Source organism: Oncorhynchus masou, chromosome 17 (genome assembly GCF_036934945.1).
Source record: "Oncorhynchus masou masou isolate Uvic2021 chromosome 17, UVic_Omas_1.1, whole genome shotgun sequence".
NCBI classification, from domain to species: Eukaryota; Metazoa; Chordata; class Actinopteri; order Salmoniformes; family Salmonidae; genus Oncorhynchus; species Oncorhynchus masou.
The window spans coordinates 9,754,401-9,778,887 of record NC_088228.1 but is presented as its reverse complement, the minus strand read 5'-3'; the positions used below and the strand labels follow the sequence as shown (position 1 = coordinate 9,778,887).

Genomic DNA, 24,487 nt, shown 5'->3' with positions numbered 1-24,487 from the left:
AGTCCTGACTCGAGCCCCCCTTGGTCTCAGTCCTGACTCGAGCCCCCCTTGGTCTCAGTCCTGACTCGAGCCCCCCTTGGTCTCAGTCCTGACTCGATCCCCCCTTGGTCTCAGTCCTGACTCGAACCCCCTTGGTCTCAGTCCTGACTCGGACCCATCTCCACAGAGGAACTCTAAAGCTCTGTCAGAGTGACCATCGGGTTCTTGGTCACCTCCCTGACCAATGCCTTTCTCCCCCGATTGCTTAGTTTGGCTGGGCTGCCAGCTCTAGGAAGATTCTTGGTGGTTCCAATCGTCTTCCATTTAAGAATGATGGAGTCAACTGTGTTCTTGGGGACCTTCAATGCTGCAGACATTTTTTTGTACCCTTCCCCAGATCTGTGCCTCGACACCACCCTGTCTTGGAGCTCTACGCATAAGTCCTTCGACCTCATGGCTTGGTTTATGCTCTGACATACACTGTCAACTGTGGGACCTTATATAACAGGTGTGTGGCTTTTCCAAATAATGTCCATTGAATTTACCACAGTTGGATTCAAATCAAGTTGTAGAAACATCTCAAGGATGATCAATGGAAACAGGAGGCACCTGGGCTCAACTTTGAGTCTCATAGCAAAGGGTCTGAATACTTATGTAAATAAGTTATGTTTATTTTTTGAAATTTACAAAAAATTTACAAATTTTCTAAGAACCTGTTTTCAGTTTGTCATTATGAGGTATTGAGTGTAAATTGATGAGGACAATGTTTTATTTAATCCATTTTAGAATAAGGCTGTAACGTAACAAAATGTGGGAAAAGTCAAGGGGTCTGAATACCTTCCGAATGCACTGTTGCTCCGGTATTGGTTTTGACCCAGACTCGAATATCTCCGGTCTCTGTTGAATCGGGTCTCGTACAACAGCTGGTGCAACAGAAACAAGTGCTGACTGTTAATGTCAATCAGATACATTTAGAATAACATCTTAATGCAATTCTTCCAAATGATCTGCTTGAAAAGTCAAGACACTGAGCTTGTCTCCAGTCCACACTACTTCCCATGACTCACGTGAAATGGAATAGTTCAGAACCCCTTTGATCTCTCACTCCCCAAACCTGTGGCCCAGCTCAGTCCAGACAAGCCGTAAAACGTCTCCCCTTGCCCTTCCCCTACTCCCAGATGAGCATGAGTCGTTGGGGAGAGGAGGGAAATATGTCGCAGTCAGTCTGATCCTAAATGAAAGTATGAAAGCGCTCCCCCTTCCCCTCTAAGAGCTTGGCAGTGATCAGGCTACACCTCTAAGAGCTTGGCAGTGATCAGGCTACACCTCTAAGAGCTTGGCAGTAATCAGGCTACACCTCTAAGAGCTTGGCAGTGATAAGGCTACACCTCTAAGAGCTTGGCAGTAATCAGGCTACACCTCTATGTGCTTGGCAGTGATAAGGCTACACCTCTAAGAGCTTGGCAGTGATCAGGCTACACCTCTAAGAGCTTGGCAGTGATCAGGCTACACCTCTAAGAGCTTGGCAGTAATCAGGCTACACCTCTAAGAGCTTGGCAGTGATAAGGCTACACCTCTAAGAGCTTGGCAGTGATCAGGCTACACCTCTATGTGCTTGGCAGTGATCAGGCTACACCTCTAAGAGCTTGGCAGTGATCAGGCTACACCTCTAAGAGCTTGGCAGTGATCAGGCTACACCTCTAAGAGCTTGGCAGTGATCAGGCTACACCTCTAAGAGCTTGGCAGTGATCAGACTACACCTCTAAGAGCTTGGCAGTGATCAGGCTACACCTCTAAGAGCTTGGCAGTGATCAGGCTACACCTCTAAGAGCTTAGCAGTAATCAGGCTACACCTCCTGCCTCTCTCCAACATCAGACGCTGGTCTAGTGGGGAAGTGTGTGGGCGAGGCGAAGCGAGCCGAGGCGAGGGCCCTTGCTGGTGGCGTGAGTGAGAGGCGGCTGAACCGGTGCCCAAGTGGAGTAGCAGGGAAAATTACAAACACCGAGTCTCGGCTTCAAAAGCCAAATTAGATGCTGTCTGTCTGGCTGGCGCATGGGAACGGAGAGAAACGGAGCTACATAATATTCAGATAGGGTGTGAGTGTGAAGAATCGAGCTGTAATTATTCAGCCTTTTAGCCTTTCTAGTGCAGAGGTCTGATGATCTGAACAATAGTTGGTTAGGATCTTAATATGCTCTCTGGCCCTATTGATGCTAGGACTATGAATCAACTTTGGTACCAATATCTCTGGGAATGTTTTGGAGAGCATCAATTTGACGAGCTTCCAAGAAACATACAAGTAGGAGCAGAGAGAGGAAGAGATAGAGCAGAGTGAGGTAGAGGGATAGAGCAGACAGAGGTAGAGAGAGAGCAGACAGAAAGAGCAGAGTGAGGTAGAGGGAATGAGCAGACAGAAAGAGAAGAGAGAGGTAGAGGGATAAAGCAGAGAGAGATAGAGCAGACAGAAAGAGCAGGAAGAGGTAGAGGGATAGAGAAGACAGAAAGAGCAGAGAGGGGTAGAGGGATAGAGCAGACAGAAAGAGCAGCGAGAGGTAGAGGGATAGAGAAGACAGAAAGAGCAGAGAGAGGTAGAGGGATAGAGCAGACAGAAAGAGCAGAGAGAGGTAGAGGGATAGAGAAGACAGAAAGAGCAGAGAGAGGTAGAGAAGACAGAAAGAGCAGAGAGAGGTAAAAGGATAGAGCAGACAGAAGGAGCAGAGAGAGGTAGAGGGATAGAGCAGACAGAAAGAGCAGAGAGAGGTAGAGGGATAGAGCAGACAGAAAGAGCAGAGAGAAGTAGAGGAATAGAGCAGAGAGAGGTAGCGGGATAGAGCAGACAGAGGTAGAGGGATAGAGCAGACAGAGGTAGAGGGATAGAGCAGACAGAAAGAGCAGCGAGAGGTAGAGGGATAGAGAAGACAGAAAGAGCAGAGAGAGGTAGAGGGATAGAGCAGACAGAAAGAGCAGAGAGAGGTAGAGGGATAGAGCAGACAGAAAGAGCAGAGAGAGGTAGAGGGATAGAGCAGAGAGAGGTAGAGGGATAGAGCAAACAGAGGTAGAGGGATAGAGCAGACAGAGATAGAGGGATAGAGCAGAGAGAGGTAGAGGGATAGAGCAGACAGAGAGAGAGACAGAGCAGAGAGATGTAGAGGGATAGAGCAGAGAGAGGTAGAGGGATAGAGCAGGCAGAAAGAGAAGTCAGGGTAAACACAGCGTCACTGAATAGGTACAGTTGAAGTCGGAAGTTTACATACACTTAGGTTGGAGTCATTAAAACTTGTTCTTCAACCACTCCACACATTTCTTGTTAACAAACTAAAGTTTTGGCAAGTCGGTTAGGACATTTACTTTGTGCATGACACAAGTAATTTTTCCAACAATTGTTTACAGACAGATTATTTCACTTATAATTCACTGCATCACAATTCCAGTGGGTCAGAAGTTTACATACACGAAGTTGACTGTGCCTTTAAACAGCTTGGAAAATTCCAGAAAATGACGTCATGGCCTTAGAAGCTTCTGATAGGCTAATTGACATCATTTGAGTCAATTGGAGGTGTACCTGTAGATGTATTTCAAGGCTTACCTTCAAACTCAATGCCTCTTGGCTTGACATCATGGAAAAAAATCAAAAGAAATCAGCCAAGTCCTCAGAAAAACATTTGTAGACCTCCACAAGTCTGGTTCATCCTTGGGAGCAATTTTCAAACACCTGAAGGTGCCACATCTGTACAAACAATAGTACGCAAGTATAAACACCATGGGACCACGCAGCCGTCATACCGCTCAGGAAGGAGTCGCGTTCTGTCTCCTAGAGATTAACGTACTTTGGTGCGAAAAGTGCAAATCAATCCCAGAACAACAGCAAATGACCTTGTGAAGATGCTGGAGGAAACAGGTACAAAATTATCTATATCCACAGCAAAACGAGTCCTATATCGACATAACCTGAAAGGCCGCTCAGCAAGGAAGAAGCCACTGCTCCAAAACCGCCATAAAAAAAGCCACACTACGGTTTGCAACTGCACATGGGGACAAAGATCATACTTTATGGAGAAATGTCCTCTGGTCTAATGAAACAAAAATAGAACTGTTTGGCCATAATGACCATCGTTATGTTTGGTGGAAAAAGAGGGAGACTTGCAAGCCGAAGAACACCATCCCAACCGTGAAGCATGGGGGTGGCAGCATCATGTTGTGGGGGTGTTTTGCTGCTGGAGGGACTGGTGCACTTCACAAAATAGATGGCAATATGAGGCAGGAAAATTAAGTGGATATATTGAAGCAACATCTCAGACATCAGTCAGGAAGTTAAAGCTTGGTCGCAAATGGTTCTTCCAAATGGACAATGATCCCAAGCATACTTCCAAAGTTGTGGCAAAATGGCTTAAGGACAACAAAGTCAAAGTATTGGAGTGGCCGTCACAAAGCCCTGACCTCAATCCTATAGACAATTTGTGGGCAGAACTGAAAAAGTGTGTGTGAGCAAGGAGGCCTACAAACCTGACTCAGTTACACCAGCTCTGTCAGGAGGAATGGGCCACAATTCACCCAACTTATTGTGGGAAGCTTGTGGAAGGCTACCTGCAACGTTTGACCCAAGTTAAACAATTTAAAGGCAATGCTACCAAATACTAATTGAGTGTATGTAAACTTCTGACCCACTGGGAATGGGATGAAATAAATAAAAGCTGAAATAAATCATTGTCTCTACTATTATTCTGACATTTCACATTCTTAAAATAAAGTGGTGATCCTAACTGACCTAAGACAGGGAATTTTAACTGGGATTAAATGTCAGGAATTGTGAAAAACTGAGTTTAAATGTATTTGGCTAAGGTGTATGTAAACTTCCCACTTCAACTGTACATAGATGGTCAGGTGACCATGTAAGGGTGGTTGGTTGAGTGAGTGAGCGACCGTGGACGGCTGTGTGCTCGTGGAGTGGTTGACAGACTGGGGAAGCGTTGATGAGTGTTTGAGTTGGGTGAGTGCTGTTAGGTGACTATGAATGGGGAAACCACTGGAGCTCTGACTTACTGCAGGTGGCGTCTGCCTCATCCGAGCCGTCGGGACACTCTGGTTCCCCGTCACAGCGCCAGCGGCCTGGTACACACTGGCCGTTAGCACAGGCAAACTCTGCCGGGGCACACGTCTTCCTGGCTGCTCAGAGAGAGAGAGAGAGAGAGAGAGAGAGAGATGTGAGAAGGACGGAGAGAGAGATGTGAGAAGGACGGAGAGAGAGAGGTGTGAGAAGGACGGAGAGAGAGAGAGAGAGGTGTGAGAAGGACGGAGAGAGAGAGAGAGAGATGTGAGAAGGACGGAGAGAGAGAGAGATGTGAGAAGGACGGAGAGAGAGAGAGAGAGAGATGTGAGAAGGACAGAGAGAGAGAGATGTGAGAAGGACGGAGAGAGAGAGAGAGAGAGATGTGAGAAGGACGGAGAGAGAGAGAGATGTGAGAAGGACGGAGAGAGAGAGAGATGTGAGAAGGACGGAGAGAGAGAGAGATGTGAGAAGGACGGAGAGAGAGATGTGAGAAGGACGGAGAGAGAGAGATGTGAGAAGGACGGAGAGAGAGGGAGATGTGAGAAGGACGGAGAGAGAGAGAGATGTGAGAAGGATGGAGAGAGAGAGAGATGTGAGAAGGACGGAAAGAGAGAGAGAGAGATGTGATAAGGACGGAAAGAGAGAGAGAGAGATGTGAGAAGGACGGAAAGAGAGAGAGAGAGATGTGAGAAGGACGGAGAGAGAGAGAGATGTGAGAAGGACGGAGAGAGAGAGATGTGAGAAGGACGGAGAGAGAGAGAGATGTGAGAAGGACGGAGAGAGAGAGAGATGTGAGAAGGACGGAGAGAGAGAGAGATGTGAGAAGGACGGAAAGAGAGAGATGTGAGAAGGACGGAGAGAGAGAGAGAGAGATGTGAGAAAGACGGAGAGAGAGAGATGTGAGAAGGAGAGGAGAGAGAAGGACGGAGAGAGAGATGTGAGAAGGACGGAGAGAGAGGGAGATGTGAGAAGGACGGAGAGAGAGAGAGATGTGAGAAGGATGGAGAGAGAGAGAGATGTGAGAAGGACGGAGAGAGAGAGAGATGTGAGAAGGACGGAGAGAGAGAGAGATGTGAGAAGGACGGAGAGAGAGAGAGATGTGAGAAGGACGGAGAGAGAGAGAGATGGTGAGAAGGACGGAGAGAGAGAGATGTGAGAAGGACGGAGAGAGAGAGAGAGATGTGAGAAGGACGGAGAGAGAGAGAGATGTGAGAAGGACAGAGAGAGAGATGTGAGAAGGACGGAGAGAGAGAGAGATGTGAGAAGGACGGAGAGAGAGAGAGATGTGAGAAGGACGGAGAGAGAGAGATGTGAGAAGGACGGAGAGAGAGAGATGTGAGAAGGACGGAGAGAGAGGGAGATGTGAGAAGGACGGAGAGAGAGAGAGATGTGAGAAGGATGGAGAGAGAGAGAGATGTGAGAAGGACGGAGAGAGAGAGATGTGAGAAGGACGGAGAGAGAGAGATGTGAGAAGGACGGAGAGAGAGAGAGATGGTGAGAAGGACAGAGAGAGAGAGATGTGAGAAGGACGGAGAGAGAGATGTGAGAAGGACGGAGAGAGATGTGAGAAGGACGGAGAGAGAGAGATGTTGAGAAGGAGAGATAGAGAGAGAGATGGTGAAAAGGAGAGAGAGAGATGGTGAAAAGAAGAGAGAACGAAAGAGTTAAAGAGGTAGAGAAAAAACATGAGAACGGGAGAAAGAGATAAAAACAGTTCCATCTACAATTCACCTCATTAATTAGTCACATGCTATGCAGTAATCAAAGCTAGGGATGGTAAAATTACCATATAACCATGTGAGCGACAGTTATGGATAAAGACATTTTATTATGTGATACGAACTGAGACTAAGACTCAAATCAAAGCGTCAAATGCGCCGAATACAACCTTAGTGAAATGCTTACTTACAAGCACTTAACTAACAACGGAGTTTGAAGAAAATACCTAAAATAAGTAAGAGATAAGAATAACAAATAATTAAAGAGCAGCAGTAAATAACAATAGCGGGGCTAAATACAGGGGGTACCGGTACAGAGTCAATGTGCTGGGGCACCGGTGTCGAGGTTATTGAGAAAATATGTACATGTAGGTAGAGTTATTAAAGTGACTATGCATAGATAATAACAGAGTAGCAGCAGAGTTCCAGAGGGTGGAGGGGGGGGGGGGGCAATGCAAATAGTCTGGGTAGCTATTTGATTAGCTGTTAAGGAGTCTTATGGCTTGGGGGTAGAAGATGTTTAGGAACTTGAAGCTCTCAACCTGCTCCACTACAGCCCCATCGATGAGGAAGGGGCGTGCATCGGTCCTCCTTTTCCTGTCGTCCACAATAATCTTCTTTGTCTTGATCACATTGAGAGGGAGGTTGTTGTCCTGGCACCACACTGCCAGTTCTCTGACCTCCTCCCTATAGGCTGTCTCATCGTTGTCGTTGTGATCAGGCCTACCACTGTTGTGTCGTCAGCAAACTTAATGATGATGTTGGAGTCGTGCCTGGCCATGCAGTCATGAGTGAACAGGGAGTACAGGAGGGGGCTGAGTACGCACCCCTGAGGGGCCCCTGTGTTGAGGATCAGCACGGCGGATGTGTTGTTACCTAACCTACCACCTTGGGGCGGCCCGTCAGGAAGTCCAGGATCCAGTTGCAGAGGGAGGTGTTTATTCCCAGGGTTGGTGTTGAACGCTGAGCTGTAATCATTGTAAAGCATTCTCACATACGTGCTCCTTTTGTCAAGGTGGGAAAGGGCAGTGTGGAGTGCAATAGAGATTGCATCATCTGTGGCTCTGTTGGTGTGGTACGCAAATCGGAGTGGGTCTAGGGTTTCTGGGATAATGGTGTTGATGTGAACCATGACCAGCCTTTCAAAGCATTTCATGGCTACAGACGTGAGTGCTACGGATCTGTAGTCATTTAGGCAGGTTACCTTAGTGTTCTTGGGCACAGGGACTATGATGGTCTGCTTGAAACATGTTGGTATTACAGACTACAAACAGGGAGAGGATAAAAATGTCAGTGAAGACACTTGCCAGTTGGTCAGCACATGCTGGGAGTACACGTCCTGGTAATCCGTCTGGTCCTGCGGCCTTGTGAATGTTGACCTGTTTAAAGGTCTCACTCACATCGGCAGCAGAGAGCGTGATCACACAGTCTTCCGGAACAGCTGATGCTCTCATGCATGTTTTAGTGTTACTTGCCTTGAAGCGAGCACAGAAGTTATTTAGCTCTTCTGGTATGCTGGTGTCACTGGGCAGCTCTCGGCTGTGCTTCCCTTTGTAGTCTGTAATAGTTTGCAAGCCCTCCCATGAGCGTCAGGGCAGGTGTATTACAATTCGATCTTAGTCCTGTATTTACGCTTTGCCTGTTTGATGGTTCGTCAGAGGGCATAGCGGGATAGGAAGTTTCTGTGTCCTGCTCCTTAAAAGCAGCAGCTCTAGGCTTTAGCTCAGTGTGAATGTTAAATAATGTATTATGTCATTTTGGAGTAACTTTTATTGTAAATAAGAATATATTTCTAAACACTTCTACATTAATGTGAATGCTACCATGGTTACAGATAATCCTGAATGAATCATGAATAATGATGAGTGAGAAAGTTAGAGGCATAAATATCATACCCCCCTAAAAATGTTATTGTAATGATGAGAGGTTAGCCTGTCTTGGGAGAGGAAACGGGGATACCTAGTCAGTTGTACAACTGAAATGTGTCTTCTGCATTTAACCCAACCCCTCTGAATCAGGTACAGTGCCTTGAGAAAGTATTCGGCCCCCTTGAACTTTAGGACCTTTTGCCACATTTCAGGCTTCAAACATAAAGATATAAAACTGTATTTTTTTGTGAAGAATCAACAACAAGTGGGACACAATCATGAAGTGGAACGACATTTATTGGATATTTCAAACTTTTTTAACAAATCAAAAACTGAAAAATTGGGCGTGCAAAATTATGATCCCTGGATCCCTATTTCCCTGGACCATTACCCCAACACAGAGGACAGAGCCATTCTGTTTCCCTGGACCATTACCCCAACACAGAGGACAGAGCCATTCTGTTTCCCTGGACCATTACCCCAACACAGAGGACAGAGCCATTCTGTTTCCCTGGACCATTACCCCAACACAGAGGACAGAGCCATTCTGTTTCCCTGGACCATTACCCCAACACAGAGGACAGAGCCATTCAGTTTCCCTGGACCATTACCCCAACACAGAGGACAGAGCCATTCAGTTTCCCTGGACCATTACCCCAACACAGAGGACAGAGCCATTCATTTTCCCTGGACCATTACCCCAACACAGAGGACAGAGCCAGTCCGTTTCCCTGGACCATTACCCCAACACAGAGGATAGAGCCATTCTGTTTCCCTGGACCATTACCCCAACACAGAGGACAGAGCCATTCAGTTTCCCTGGACCATTACCCCAACACAGAGGATAGAGCCATTCTGTTTCCCTGGACCATTACCCCAACACAGAGGACAGAGTCATTCTGTTTCCCTGGACCATTACCCCAACACAGAGGACAGAGCCAGTCCGTTTCCCTGGACCATTACCCCAACACAGAGGACAGAGTCATTCTGTTTCCCTGGACCATTACCCCAACACAGAGGACAGAGCCATTCTGTTTCCCTGGACCATTACCCCAACACAGAGGACAGAGTCATTCTGTTTCCCTGGACCATTACCCCAACACAGAGGACAGAGCCATTCCAGTTCCCTGGACCATTACCCCAACACAAAGGCAGAGCCATTCCAGTTCCCTGGACCATTACCCCAACACAAAGGCAGAGCCATTCCAGTTCCTTGGACCATTACCCCAACAACCATGGGACTGGCAGTGCAGTTAGTCTAATACAATCAACCAATCAGAGGCTTTCAGTTTGGCTTTCTAGTTACAACGGATGGTGAGGTTGTTGTTTTCTCTCTCCAAAGTGGTAAAGTTGGAGCTGAGAGGACCTGGTGTGTACAGAGACAGGTGATTCTTGCTCTCTCCATCTCTGTCTGATAGTACAGCCCAACACAGGTGACTCTCTCTCTCTCCATCTCTGTCTGATAGTACAGCCCAACACAGGTGACTCTCTCTCTCCCCGTCTCTGTCTGATAGTACAGCCCAACACAGGTGACTCTCTCTCTCCCCGTCTCTGTCTAATAGTACAGCCCAACACAGGTGACTCTCTCTCCATCTCTGTCTAATAGTACAGCCCAACACAGGTGACTCTCTCTCTCTCCATCTCTGTCTAATAGTACAGCCCAACACAGGTGACTCTCTCTCCATCTCTGTCTGATAGTACAGCCCAACACAGGTGACTCTCTCTCCATCTCTGTCTGATAGTACAGCCCAACACAGGTGACTCTCTCTCCATCTCTGTCTGATAGTACAGCCCAACACAGGTGACTCTCTCTCCATCTCTGTCTGATAGTACAGCCCAACACAGGTGACTCTCTCTCCATCTCTGTCTGATAGTACAGCCCAACACAGGTGACTCTCTCTCCATCTCTGTCTGATAGTACAGCCCAACACAGGTGACTCTCTCTCCATCTCTGTCTGATAGTACAGCCCAACACAGGTGACTCTCTCTCCATCTCTGTCTGATAGTACAGCCCAACACAGGTGACTCTCTCTCCATCTCTGTCTGATAGTACAGCCCAACACAGGTGACTCTCTCTCTCTCCATCTCTGTCTAATAGTACAGCCCAACACAGGTGACTCTCTCTCTCCCCGTCTCTGTCTAATAGTACAGCCCAACACAGGTGACTCTCTCTCTCCCCGTCTCTGTCTGATAGTACAGCCCAACACAGCTGCTTAAGATGTACAAAATGGCAGAGACACAACAATACGAACAAGGCGTTCAGGTGGGCCTTCTCGCTTCAGCACACAATCCAAACAAGACCCTGTTATCTTCATATCCAAGTAAAACAGAGAGGGGCGGATGTAAAAGGTGGATGGCCTGCTGTATGTATTTATGGCTGGTGGTAAATGGAGGTAGATGAGTAACCTTGCCTGAGACCTGAATATGGGTCGTCTCCCCGGAGCAAATGCGTAGGGTTTTAGCTCAACAGGGTAACACAATCGAGTGTTACACAGGAAACCTGAGTTTGAACCCAAGTCTCTCACACAGTGTTAGAATAACAAAGAAGTAGAACATCTACTGAAACACTGACAGACCTCCGGCAGTCCGGTAGTCGGTAACCATTTTACCATCGGAACAGCACGGTCAGGAGGAGACACATCATTTCCAAATGTTCCAAGCGGTCGTCGCATTTCTTTTTAAGACAGGGATGTTACCAAAACTGTGTTGTGTTCATCAGGTATGTTGTAGCTCATTTTCAAACATGCCTTACAAGCACAAACCATTTAACAACAAACATGACAATTATGACAATAACAGTGTTTATTTGCATGACAATCAATCGTTACCCATAATTCCATAATCGCCACAGCCCTATTTGTGTTAGGACCAAAAATAACTCTCTCTCTTTCTCTCTCTCTCTCTGTTAGTTGCAAGGCCTTTGCCCAGAAGTGTCACCGCCAGGGCCATACATATTGTCATTATTATTCTTGTTCAGTATAGAAAATGTGGGTTTTCCTGAACAATCTCTTTAACTGCCATTAAGAACATGTTGGTTTTCCAGAACATTCCATTATATTCTCATTAGGAGCCACAGGAAGCCGTGTTTGGTTGGGAAGACAGATGATCGCGTGTGACTGACTTTAACTAACACCTCCTTAAAAGCCTTGTCAACTCATTAGTGTTCACAGTCGACACCGCTAGAGTGTTCTCAAAAGATACACAAAAACACTTAGGGATGATTCATATTAGAAAGTGAAGGGGAGAGGGGGAGAGAGAGAAAAGATGGAGAAAGAACAGCGAGAAGAGATGAGTAGAGAGAAAGGGGTAGAGAGAGAGAGAAAGGGGTAGAGAGAGAGAGAGAGAGGAGAGAGAGAGAGAGAAAGGGGTAGAGAGATAAAGGGGTAGAGAGATAAAGGGGTAGAGAAAGGGGTAGAGAAAGGGGTAGAGAGAGAAAGGGGTAGAGAGAGGGGTAGAGAGAGAGAGAGAGAGAGAGAGAAAGAACAGCGAGAAGAGATGAGTAGAGAGAAAGGGGTAGAGAGAGAGAGAGAGAGAGAGAAAGAACAGCGAGAAGAGATGAGTAGAGAGAAAGGGGTAGAGAGAGAGAGAGAGAGAGAAAGGGGTAGAGAGAGAGAAAGACGGAGAAATAACAGCGAGAAGAGATGGTTAGAGAGAAAGGGGTAGAGAGAGAGAGAGAGAAAGGGGTAGAGAGAGAGAAAGACGGAGAAATAACAGCGAGAAGAGATGGTTAGAGAGAAAGGGGTAGAGAGAGAGAGAGAGAGAGAAAGGGGTAGAGAGAGAGAAAGACGGAGAAATAACAGCGAGAAGAGATGGTTAGAGAGAAAGGGGTAGAGAGAGAGAGAGAGAGAGAAAGGGGTAGAGAGAGAAAAGACGGAGAAATAACAGCGAGAAGAGATGGTTAGAGAGAAAGGGGTAGAGAGAGAGAGAGAGAGAGAAAGGGGTAGAGAGAGAGAAAGACGGAGAAAGAACAGCGAGAAGAGATGGTTAGAGAGAAAGGGGTAGAGAGAAAGAGAGAAAGAACAGCGAGAAGAGATGAGAAGAGAGAGAGAGAGAGAGAGAGAGAGAGGACACACTACTGCGGTAAATTTAATTTAATTCAACTTAACTTATATATTGCCCCTTCAAGGACAATAATGGCTTGTTGAGTCTCGGTTCAATGAGGGTCTTCCCCCAGTCAAATTCTGTGAGGATCTTCCCCAGTCAAGTTCAATGGGGTCTTCCCCCAGTCAAATTCTGTGGGGGTCTTCCCCAGTCAAATTCTGTGGGGGTCTTCCCCCAGTCAAATTCTGTGGGGGTCTTCCCCCAGTCAAATTCTGTGGAAGTCTTCCCCCAGTCAAATTCTGTGGAAGTCTTCCCCCAGTCAAATTCTGTGGGGGTCTTCCCCCAGTCAAATTCTGTGGGGGTCTTCCCCCAGTCAAATTCTGTGGGGGTCTTCCCCCAGTCAAATTCTGTGGGGGTCTTCCCCCAGTCAAATTCTGTGGGGGTCTTCCCCCAGTCAAATTCTGTGGGGGTCTTCCCCCAGTCAAATTCTGTGGGGGTCTTCCCCCAGTCAAATTCTGTGGGGGTCTTCCCCCAGTCAAATTCTGTGGGGGTCTTCCCACAGTCAAATTCTGTGGGGGTCTTCCCCCAGTCAAATTCTGTGGAAGTCTTCCCCCAGTCAAATTCTGTGGAGGTCTTCCCCAAGTCAAATTCTGTAGGGACCATGGTGGTTCACTCTGCGATAGTTACCAACGGTAGCTGGTGCCGTCTTTTTGGGAGGGAGGGACGGAGGGAGGGAGGGAGGTGTAGAGAGAGAGAGAGGGATGGATAGAGAGAAAGAGAGAGGGATGGATAGAGAGAAAGAGAGAGATTTAGATATACAAAACAGAGATATAGACACTCAGAGATAGAGACAGACAGTTACTCTACTATTCAACACAGAGCTGTGTCTAGTAGTGTCTAGTAGTGTGTTGTAGTATATAGTAGCGTGTTGTAGTGTCAAGTAGTGTCTTGGTCCTCCGATCCTTCTCGCTCCTCCTCCTCAGAAGAGGAGGACGAGATCCAATACAAGTGTAGTGTCTAGCAGTGTGTTGTAGTGTCTAGCAGTGTGTTGTAGTGTCTAGCAGTGTGTTGTAGTGTCTAGCAGTGTGTTGTAGTGTCTAGCAGTGTGTTGTAGTGTCTAGCAGTGTGTTGTAGTGTCTAGCAGTGTGTTGTAGTGTCTAGTAGTGTAGTGTCTAGTAGTCTGTTGTAGTGTCTAGCAGTGTGTTGTAGTGTCTAGCAGTGTGTTGTAGTGTCTAGCAGTGTGTTGTAGTGTCTAGCAGTGTGTTGTAGTGTCTAGTAGTGTGTTGTAGTGTCTAGCAGTGTGTTGTAGTGTCTAGCAGTGTAGTGTCTAGTAGTGTGTTGTAGTGTCTAGTAGTGTGTTGTAGTGTCTAGTAGTGTGTTGTAGTGTCTAGCAGTGTGTTGTAGTGTCTAGTAGTGTGTTGTAGTGTCTAGTAGTGTCTAGTAGTGTATAGTAGTGTGTTGTTGTGTATAGTAGTGTCTCGCAGTGTGTTGTAGTGTCTAGTATTGTGTGGTAGTATGTAGTATTGTGTGGTAGTATGTAGTAGTGTGTTGTAGTGTCTAGTATTGTGTGGTAGTATGTTGTAGTGTCTAGCAGTGTGTTGTAGTGTCTAGTATGTTGTAGTGTCTATCAATGTGTAGTAGTGTATAGTAGTGTGTTGTTGTGTATAGTAGTGTCTAGCAGTGTGTTGTAGTGTCTAGTATTGTGTGGTAGTATGTAGTATTGTGTGGTAGTATGTAGTAGTGTCTAGTAGTGTGTAGTAGTGTGTTGTATCAAGTAGTGTGTTGTAGTGTCTAGTAGTGTGTGTTGTAGTGTCTAGTAGCGTGTGGTAGTGTGTAGTAGTAGCAGTGTGTGTGTGTGTGGTAGTGTGAAGCAGTGTGTTTGTGTGTCTTAGTGCATTTCGTAGTGTGTGTGTGTGGTAGTGTGTGTGTGGTAGTGCATTTGGTAGTGTGTGTGTGGTAGTGCATTTGGTAGTGTGTGTGTGGTAGTGTGTGTGTGGTAGTGCATTTGGTAGTGTGTGTGTGGTAGTGTGTGTGTGGTAGTGCATTTGGTAGTGTGTGTGTGGTAGTGTGTGTGTGGTAGTGTGTGTGTGGTAGTGCGTGTGTGTGTGTGTGTCAGGGCCGGCCTGCCCAGTAGGCAGGATAAGGCAGCCACCTGGGGCGGTAGATTGACAAAGTCTGAATTTTCTCAGCTAAATTGACCAAGACGCACATCCAACAACACAGAACACCGCACAAAAACGATGACATTTTCTCTCACCTTGTGGCATACGGGCTTTTTAGGTTATCGCTGCTGCGCCCCACCAACATTCTGTCAAGTGCAGACGGTTGCATCATCACAGAGAACACCACGCACGCACGCACACGCACACACCAAACCGAGCCAAGGATTTAAAAGAAAACGTTGTTGCCTTGAATATGAATGACAACGTCTTCCATTGGAGAACACAGGGAACCTAACGGGTAATGCAGTGAGAAACGCATTCTCTTCGTCATCAGAAGACAAATGGCCTCATTAGCCCAGAGTGAAGTGGGTAACTGTTGTCCAGGCAGGAAACATATCATCTCCTGTTGGGTTACTGGGTTACTTAGGGGCTGGAAATGACTTGATGGCTACAGTGGTACAGTTGAATGAATAACTTGCAAATTAGGAATGTATTCTTTAGTGCATACCGTACTAAAACATTGCCAAACGTTTTGTAACTATAAAACTAAAAGTAGTGTTTATTATTGAACAGGTTCCCGGCAGTCCCTTCCTGTTCCCTGTCGTTCCTTCCTGTTCCGGCAGTCCCTTCCTGTTCCGGCAGTTCCTTCCTGTTCCGGCAGTCCCTTCCTGTTCCGGCAGTCCTTTCCTGTTCCGGCAGTCCCTTCCTGTTCCAGCAGTCCCTTCCTGTTCCGGCAGTCCCTTCCTGTTCCCTGTCGTTCCTTCCTGTTCCGGCAGTCCCTTCCTGTTCCGGCAGTCCCTTCCTGTTCCGGCAGTCCCTTCCTGTTCCGGCAGTCCCTTCCTGTTCCGGCAGTCCCTTCCTGTTCCGGCAGTCCCTTCCTATTCCCTTTCGTTCCTTCCTGTTCCGGCAGTCCCTTCCTGTTCCGGCAGTCCCTTCCTGTTCCGGTCCGTTTTATGTTTGGTGTCTAGTGAATAAAACCCATATCAAGACGAGAGTGTAATTTCCGTGGCTTCGTACATGAAACACAGACATCTTGCGGACATTGTTGTTGGATATTGAGGCGAAGCTCCTCCAATCCTTGAAATATTTTTCAGTTTGAATCACAATTGTTGTAAAGCAGTTGGCGGAAATGGATTGATTGTTTACTTTATGGGGAACCTTGTGACAACCTCTGATTTGAAGGTCTTTATGAAAGGCCTTTTTGATTGATTTGACTGAATGACGCAATAGATGATTGCAATTGAACAGCAATGGAACACAGTACAGTCATTATTCAGCTAATTGAACAGACTGCGACAAAATGTCCACAGAGGTTCCATGTTGATCTGTCCTTAATGTACTGCTTTAGGGAAGAAAATGGCCCAAGTAGACCTGCAGACAGACAGAGACAGGGACAGAGAGACAGAAAGGAGACAGACAGACAAACAGAGGCCGAGACAGAGGCCCGAGACAGACACAGACACATAGACAGACTGGTGGTTGATGGTTTATTGATCAGAACACCGGCATGAAGCGACACAGTGATTTGATCTTTTCTGCTACTGTTGTTCATTTTAACATTTCTTAGCAGGAGTTCCGGACTCCATGACATGGTAGCATGCACACCAGGGGTGTATTCACTAAGAAGTAAAAACAGAACCAGACGGAATGAAACGGGAGGGGCCCACCTTCATTTGTCTAATAGAAACCATTGCTTTCATTGCCAAACGTTTTGCTACGGTCTTCGTCTAATGAATACACCCCAGTCTACACCAAGATTGAATAGGATGCTCACAATGATAACACAACACAGGCATACTCAGGAAGTCACTATCTGTCATAACAAATCACAACATAGGCCTACTCAGGAAGTCACTATCAGTCAATACAAATCACAACATAGGCCTACTCAGGAAGTCACTATCAGTCATTACAAATCACAACATAGGCCTACTCAGGAAGTCACTATCAGTCATTACAAATCACAACATAGGCCTACTCAGGAAGTCACTATTCGTCATATCAAATCACAACATAGGCCTACTCAGGAAGTCACTATCTGTCATATCAAATCACAACATAGGCCTACTCAGGAAGTCACTATCTGTCATTACAAATCACAACATAGGCATACCCAGGAAGTCACGATCTGTCATATCAAATCACAACATAGTGACTTCCTGAGTAGGCCTATCTGTCATATCAAATCACAACATAGGCCTACTCAGGAAGTCACGATCTGTCATTACAAATCACAACATAGGCCTACTCAGGAAGTCACTATCTGTCATATCAAATCACAACATAGGCCTACTCAGGAAGTCACTATCAGTCATTACAAATCACAACATAGGCCTACTCAGGAAGTCACGATCTGTCATATCAAATCACAACATAGGCCTACTCAGGAAGTCACTATCAGTCATAACAAATCCTAACAATAGCTGAACAGGGGCTTCAGCACTTGTTTACTGATGTCTCTCTGGTAAACAAGGCCAAGCCATGCTAAGGCCAGTTCTTCCAGACCACGTGGCCTGAATAAGCAGAACTCTGAACCTAGCTATGAGGTCATGGCTGGTCAAATCCTGGTCAAATCCTGGTCAAGTCCTGGTCATGTCGTCAATAAATATTCCCAGGCCCTAGGTATGTACCATCAGTAACCTATAACCCTTATGAATCTAGCAGCCAAACCTGATGTACGACCTCCGACCCCTGTAGAGAATGGCCTACACTACAGAGATCAGGGATGCTTCCCAAATGGAACACTAGTCCCTATATAGTGCACTACTTTTGACCAGTGTGCTGCACTAAATGGGGAGCCGCCTGGGCGGCAGGCCGGACCAGGTTGTGGCGGGCCGGACCAGGTTGTGACGGGCCGGACCAGGTTGTGGCGGGCCGGACCAGGTTGTGGCGGGCCGGACCAGGTTGTGGCGGGCCGGACCAGGTTGTGGCGGGCCGGACCAGGTTGTGGCGGGCCGGACCAGGTTGCGGCGGGCCGGACCAGGTTGAGGTTGTGGTTGTAGCTCCCTGGACTGATGTGATTAGAGGATATGTTTGTGGGTAGAAAGCACACAACTCCCTCAGAGCCACACTGACATTCAGAACTACCTTTTCATTTATCCAGCTCCTTTTCAGGTTTCACTGCGCATTTTCTATTCATGCTCAACTTAGGTTACCTCCTCCACAGACTCAGAAAAAAACATATGCAAAGCGCGCACACACACACACACTACAGTTCGGGTAGTTTCACATCCCTCCCCCTTAAGCCCAGATCACCCACTCCATGTGGCTTCCCTTAACTTCTGCTTCTATACTGCTACCTTACTGTGTTTACTGTTCATTCTACTGTCTAACTCATCCTTTGCAGTGAGATCTTATTATGGAGGGAGAGTCTGGTCTTCGGCTACAGTGAGGTAGCAGTCAATCCTTCTCTCACTGCTGTTTGGAAATCCCTAGCAAGGATCACATGATGCTCGTTTCCTCAGCCGCACCTAAATCCCACTTTCATTAAATAGTGCGAAGGAGTAATACATTCAACACGTCTAAGCCTGTTGGGCGGCTTGGTGTTTTTGCGGTTTGGAAATGTGTTAAAGGATATATTTCTCCGAAATATATGTGTGAAATTCACACAGAAGCAGATACACTAGCCCTCTAGTCATTTCTTCATAACTAATCACTATATCTTTTCACGTTAAAGGGATACTCCACCCAAATTGCAACATTAGATGGTTGTTTACCAAACTTAAGATAGTTCCTTACTCTGAAAGCAGTCAAGGGACCAGGAGACTGTAATCCATAGTTCCAATGTGTTCACCAAACACCAACACCAGAGCTTGGTTCTATAGGGTTCTATCTACATTCTGGTCAACATGGAGTGTTTGACATGGCTTTGTTCTGTTCAATGTACTCGACCTATAAAGGGGGGGCAGGTAGCCTTGTGGTTAGAGTGGAGGGACGGCAGGTAGCCTAGTGGGTAGAGTGAAGGGGCAGTCAGGTAGCCTAGTGGTTAGAGTGGAGGGACGGCAGGTAGCCTAGTGGTTAGAGTGGAGGGACAGCAGGTAGCCTAGTGGTTAGAGTGGAGGGGCGGCAGGTAGCCTAGTGGTTAGAGTGGAGGGGCGGCTGGTAGCCTAGTGGTTAGAGTGAAGGGGCAGTCAGGTAGCCTAGTGGTTAGAGTGGAGGGGCAGTCAGGTAGCCTAGTGGTTAGAGTGGAGGGACGGCAGGTAGCCTAGTGGTTAGAGTGGAGGGGCGGCTGGTAGCCTAGTGGTTAGAGTGAAGGGGCAGTCAGGTAGCCTAGTGGTTAGAGTGGAGGGACGGCAGGTAGCCTAGTGGTTAGAGTGAAGGGGCAGTCAGGTAGCCTAGTGGTTAGAGTGGAGGGACGGCAGGTAGCCTAGTGGTTAGAGTGGAGGGACAGCAGGTAGCCTAGTGGTTAGAGTGGAGGGGCGGCAGGTAGCCTAGTGGTTAGAGTGAAGGGGCAGTTAGGTAGCCTAGTGGTTAGAGTGGAGGGACGGCAGGTAGCCTAGTGGTTAGAGTGGAGGGGCGGCAGGTAGCCTAGTGGTTAGAGTGGAGGGACGGCAGGTAGCCTAGTGGTTAGAGTGGAGGGGCGGCAGGTAGCCTAGTGGTTTGAGTGGAGGGACGGCAGGTAGCCTAGTGGTTCGAGTGGAGGGACGGCAGGTAGCCTAGTGGTTAGAGTGGAGGGGCGGCAGGTAGCCTAGTGGTTCGAGCGTTGGGCTAGTAACCGAAAGGTTGCTGGATTGAATCCCTGAACTGACAAGGTAAAAATCTGTCGTTGTGCCCCTGAACAAGGCAGTTCACCCACGGTAGGCCGTCATCATAAATAAGAATTTGTTGTAACTGACATGCCTAAAAATAAATATTAAATAAATGTAAAGAAATACCCCAATTCATGTCGTTAATAATACAAGACACAAGTTGCTAACACCATTCAAACCAATTAACTTTAAAAGCCAACTATCTCAGAATCATCTTTTTGCAGATTGAGCAAACCCAAAACTCTTGAATGGCAACCGTTCAAACAAAACCAAAGGAATGAGAGGGGAACTAGCTGTAAAAAAACGAAGATATTTGTACTCCGAAGAGGGTGGAGGGGTTAAACATGATTAAATAAAGGGAACATGGGCTGCCACTACGGTCTAACCTGGGGTCAGCTACAGTAGTCCACAGGTGTCAGACTCATTCCACAGAGGGCCGAGTATCTGATGGGTTTTTGCTCCTCCCTTGTACTTGATTGATGAATAAGGGTCACTGATTAGTAAGGAATTCACCTGGTTGTCTAGGTCTCAGTGAGGAACTCACCTGGTTGTCTAGGTCTCAGTGAGGAACTCCCCTGGTTGTCTAGGTCTCAGTGAGGAACTCCCCTCACCTGGTTGTCTAGGTCTCAGTGAGGAACTCACCTGGTTGTCTAGGTCTCAGTAAGGAACTCCCCTCACCTGGTTGTCTAGGTCTCAGTGAGGAACTCCCCTCACCTGGTTGTCTAGGTCTCAGTGAGGAACTCCCCTGGTTGTCTAGGTCTCAGTGAGGAACTCCCCTGGTTGTCTAGGTCTCAGTAAGGAACTCCCCTGGTTGTCTAGGTCTCAGTGAGGAACTCCCCTGGTTGTCTAGGTCTCAGTGAGGAACTCACCTCACCTGGTTGTCTAGGTCTCAGTGAGGAACTCCCCTCACCTGGTTGTCTAGGTCTCAGTGAGGAACTCCCCTGGTTGTCTAGGTCTCAGTGAGGAACTCCCTGGTTGTCTAGGTCTCAGTGAGGAATTCACCTGGTTGTCTAGGTCTCAGTGAGGAACTCCCCTCACCTGGTTGTCTAGGTCTCAGTGAGGAACTCACCTGGTTGTCTAGGTCTCAGTGAGGAACTCCCCTGGTTGTCTAGGTCTCAGTAAGGAACTCCCCTGGTTGTCTAGGTCTCAGTGAGGAACTCCCCTGGTTGTCTAGGTCTCAGTGAGGAACTCCCCTCACCTGGTTGTCTAGGTCTCAGTGAGGAACTCACCTGGTTGTCTAGGTCTCAGTGAGGAACTCCCCTGGTTGTCTAGGTCTCAGTAAGGAACTCCCCTGGTTGTCTAGGTCTCAGTGAGGAACTCCCCTGGTTGTCTAGGTCTCAGTGAGGAACTCACCTCACCTGGTTGTCTAGGTCTCAGTGAGGAACTCCCCTCACCTGGTTGTCTAGGTCTCAGTGAGGAACTCCCCTCACCTGGTTGTCTAGGTCTCAGTGAGGAACTCCCCTGGTTGTCTAGGTCTCAGTGAGGAATTCACCTGGTTGTCTAGGTCTCAGTGAGGAACTCCCCTCACCTGGTTGTCTAGGTCTCAGTGAGGAACTCACCTGGTTGTCTAGGTCTCAGTGAGGAACTCCCCTGGTTGTCTAGGTCTCAGTAAGGAACTCCCCTGGTTGTCTAGGTCTCAGTGAGGAACTCCCCTGGTTGTCTAGGTCTCAGTGAGGAACTCACCTCACCTGGTTGTCTAGGTCTCAGTAAGGAACTCCCCTGGTTGTCTAGGTCTCAGTGAGGAATTCACCTGGTTGTCTAGGTCTCAGTGAGGAACGCCCCTCACCTGGTTGTCTAGGTCTCAGTGAGGAACTCCCCTGGTTGTCTAGGTCTCAGTGAGGAACTCACCTGGTTGTCTAGGTCTCAGTGAGGAACTCACCTGGTTGTCTAGGTCTCAGTAAGGAACTCCCCTCACCTGGTTGTCTAGGTCTCAGTAAGGAACTCCCCTCACCTGGTTGTCTAGGTCTCAGTAAGGAACTCCCCTCACCTGGTTGTCTAGGTCTCAGTAAGGAACTCCTCTCACCTGGTTGTCTAGGTCTCAGTAAGGAACTCCCCTCACCTGGTTGTCTAGGTCTCAGTAAGGAACTCCCCTCGCCCGGTTGTCAAGGTCTCAGTGAGGAACTCACCTGGTTGTTTAGGTCTCAGTAAGGAACTCCCCTCACCTGGTTGTCTAGGTCTCAGTAAGGAACTCCCCTCACCTGGTTGTCTAGGTCTCAGTAAGGAACTCCCCTCACCTGGTTGTCTAGGTCTCAGTAAGGAACTCCCCTCACCTGGTTGTCTAGGTCTCAGTAAGGAACTCCCCTCACCTGGTTGTCTAGGTCTCAGTAAGGAACTCCCCTCACCTGGTCGTCTAGGTCTCAGTAAGGAACTCCCCTCACCTGGTTGTCTAGGTCTTAATTGAAAAGGAAAAACGAAAAACCAGCAGACACTAGTCCCTCCATGGAATGAACGAGGCACTGGTTTGAATCCCAGAGCCGGCAAGGTGGAAAGAAATCCCTTGAGCAAGTCAGTTAACCCACAACAACAACAACAACAACAACAACAACAACTGTTCCCCGGGCAACGAGGGCATGGACCCCCCCCCCCCTTTGGGTTCGAAGCAGAAAAAACATATTAAGCTATACAACTGACTAGGTATCCCCCTTTCCCTTTCCCCTGTCCCCAGTCTGGGGAAACATTTAGGCTGAATACGGCCGCTCTCCCGAACAGCTGACACGTTATCTGGTCTGGTCGGCATCCCATTCCACTGAACTATGTTCTAATCTCCACACTATTCAAATACACACATTTTCAGCTGGTGCTAAACCTAAAACTACAGTAATCATAACCCAATGGACTAAAAACAGAACTCTACCAGCTCAACAAGTCACTCGAGAAAAAGCAGTAGGTTCCCTACCCACAGTATTTTAATGAGCTCTTAAATCAACCCCGATTTCATCCATCCATATTTGTCCTACCTTGTTGTAAATCGTGACACTGTCTATTTCGGTGAGGCTATTGACGGTTTTGTTAAAGAATAATCCATTTTGTTCATACAAGCAGCAGTTTGTGTCGTGGGCGTGTATTCGTCAGGGCACGGAGGCGTTGGATTGTGATCAGATCTGAACGACATGCCATAAATTGATTATTTTGCAACAAAACGGTCGATGGCGTTGGTTTACTGAAAAATACCAATAGCCTATTTTTACAGTTTACTTTCTATAGTGAGTGAGATGCTGACAGTTGTAAATGCACTTCAATCCAACCAGGATGTAGTCCCTCAGGTTTATAAGAAGATGCACAGTAGGACGGTGTCTTTAATCATCAACTACCCAGTTAAAGAAGATGATGAGAGAACTAATTGTAATGTGAGTTTACAGGCCATGGAGCAGAGCAGAGAGAGAGAGAGAAATGCCATGGAGCAGAGCACAGAGAGAGAGAGAGATGCCACGGAGCAGAGCATACAGAGAGAGAGAGAGAGAGAGACAGGCCACGGAGCAGAGCACACAGAGAGAGAGAGAGATGCCACGGAGCAGAGCATACAGAGAGAGAGAGAGAGAGAGACAGGCCAAGGAGCAGAGCACAGAGAGAGAGAGTGATGCTATGGAGCAGAGCACAGAGAGAGACAGGCTATGGAGGAGAGTATAGAGAGAGACAGGCTATGGGGTAGAGCACAGAGAGAGACAGGATATGGAGGAGAGCACAGAGAGAGACAGGCTATGGAGGAGAGCGCAGAGAGAGACAGGCTATGGAGGAGAGCGCAGAGAGAGACAGGACATGGGGGTAGAGCGCAGAGAGAGACAGGCTATGGAGGAGAGCACAGAGAGAGACAGGCTATGGAGTAGAGCACAGAGAGAGACAGGCCATGGAGCAGAGCACACAGAGAGAGAGACAGGCCACGGAGCAGAGCACAGAGAGAGACTATGGAGGAGAGCGCAGAGAGAGAAAGGCTATGGAGGAGAGCGCTGAGAGAGCCCGGCTTTGGAGGAGAGCACAGAGAGAAACAGGACATGGGGGTAGAGCGCAGAGAGAGACAGGCTATGGAGGAGAGCACAGAGAGAGACAGGCTATGGAGGAGAGCACAGAGAGAGACAGGCCATGGAGCAGAGCACACAGAGAGAGACAGGCTACGGTGCAGAGCACAGAGAGAGACAGGCTATGGAGGAGAGCGCAGAGAGAGACAGGCTATGGAGGAGAGTGCAGAGAGAGACAGGCTATGGAGGAGAGCGCAGAGAGAGACAGGCTATGGAGGAGAGTGCAGAGAGAGACAGGCTATGGAGGAGAGTACAGAGAGAGACAGGCTATGGAGGAGAGTACAGAGAGAGAGAGAAGATAAAAAATAATGGTGTTCCAAAAAGGTCCAGTCACCAGGACCACAAATACCAATTCTATCTAGACACCATTGCCCTAGAGCACACAAAATACTATACATACACCTCGCACCTCACACCACAGGTAATTTCCACAAAGCTGTGAACGATCTGAGAGACAAGGCAAGAAGGGCCTTCTATGCCAACAAAAGGAAAATACAATTCAACATACCAATTAGGATCTAGCTAAATTACTTGAATCAGTTATAGAACCCATTACCCTTTATGGTTGTGAGGTCTGGGGTCCGCTCACCAACCAAGATTTCACAAAATGGGACAAACACCAAATTGAGACTCTGCATGCAAAATTCTGCAAAAATATCCTCTGTGTACAACGTAAAACACCAAATAATGCACGCAGAGCAGAATTACGCAGATACCTACTAATTATCAATATCCAGAAAAGAACAGTTAAATTGTACAACCACCTAAAAGGAAGCGATTCCCAAACCTTCCATAACAAAGCCATCACCTACAGAGAGATGAACCTGGAGAAGAGTCCCCTAAGCAAGCTGGTCCCGGGGCTCTGTTCACAAACACAAACACACCCCACAGAGCCCCAGGAAAGCAACAC

At 47.6% G+C, this 24,487-nt stretch overlaps 1 protein-coding gene across 1 annotated transcript in view; it reads right to left on the bottom strand.

The window, feature by feature from the left end:
- The window catches only part of LOC135558099 (low-density lipoprotein receptor-related protein 8-like), a 148,476-nt gene that overhangs the window by 89,386 nt on the left and 34,603 nt on the right, over positions 1–24,487 (bottom strand). The window contains exon 3 of the mRNA XM_064991847.1: positions 5,021–5,143. Coding sequence (XP_064847919.1) covers positions 5,021–5,143 — 123 coding nt within the window. The remainder of the gene's footprint in view (positions 1–5,020; positions 5,144–24,487) is intronic.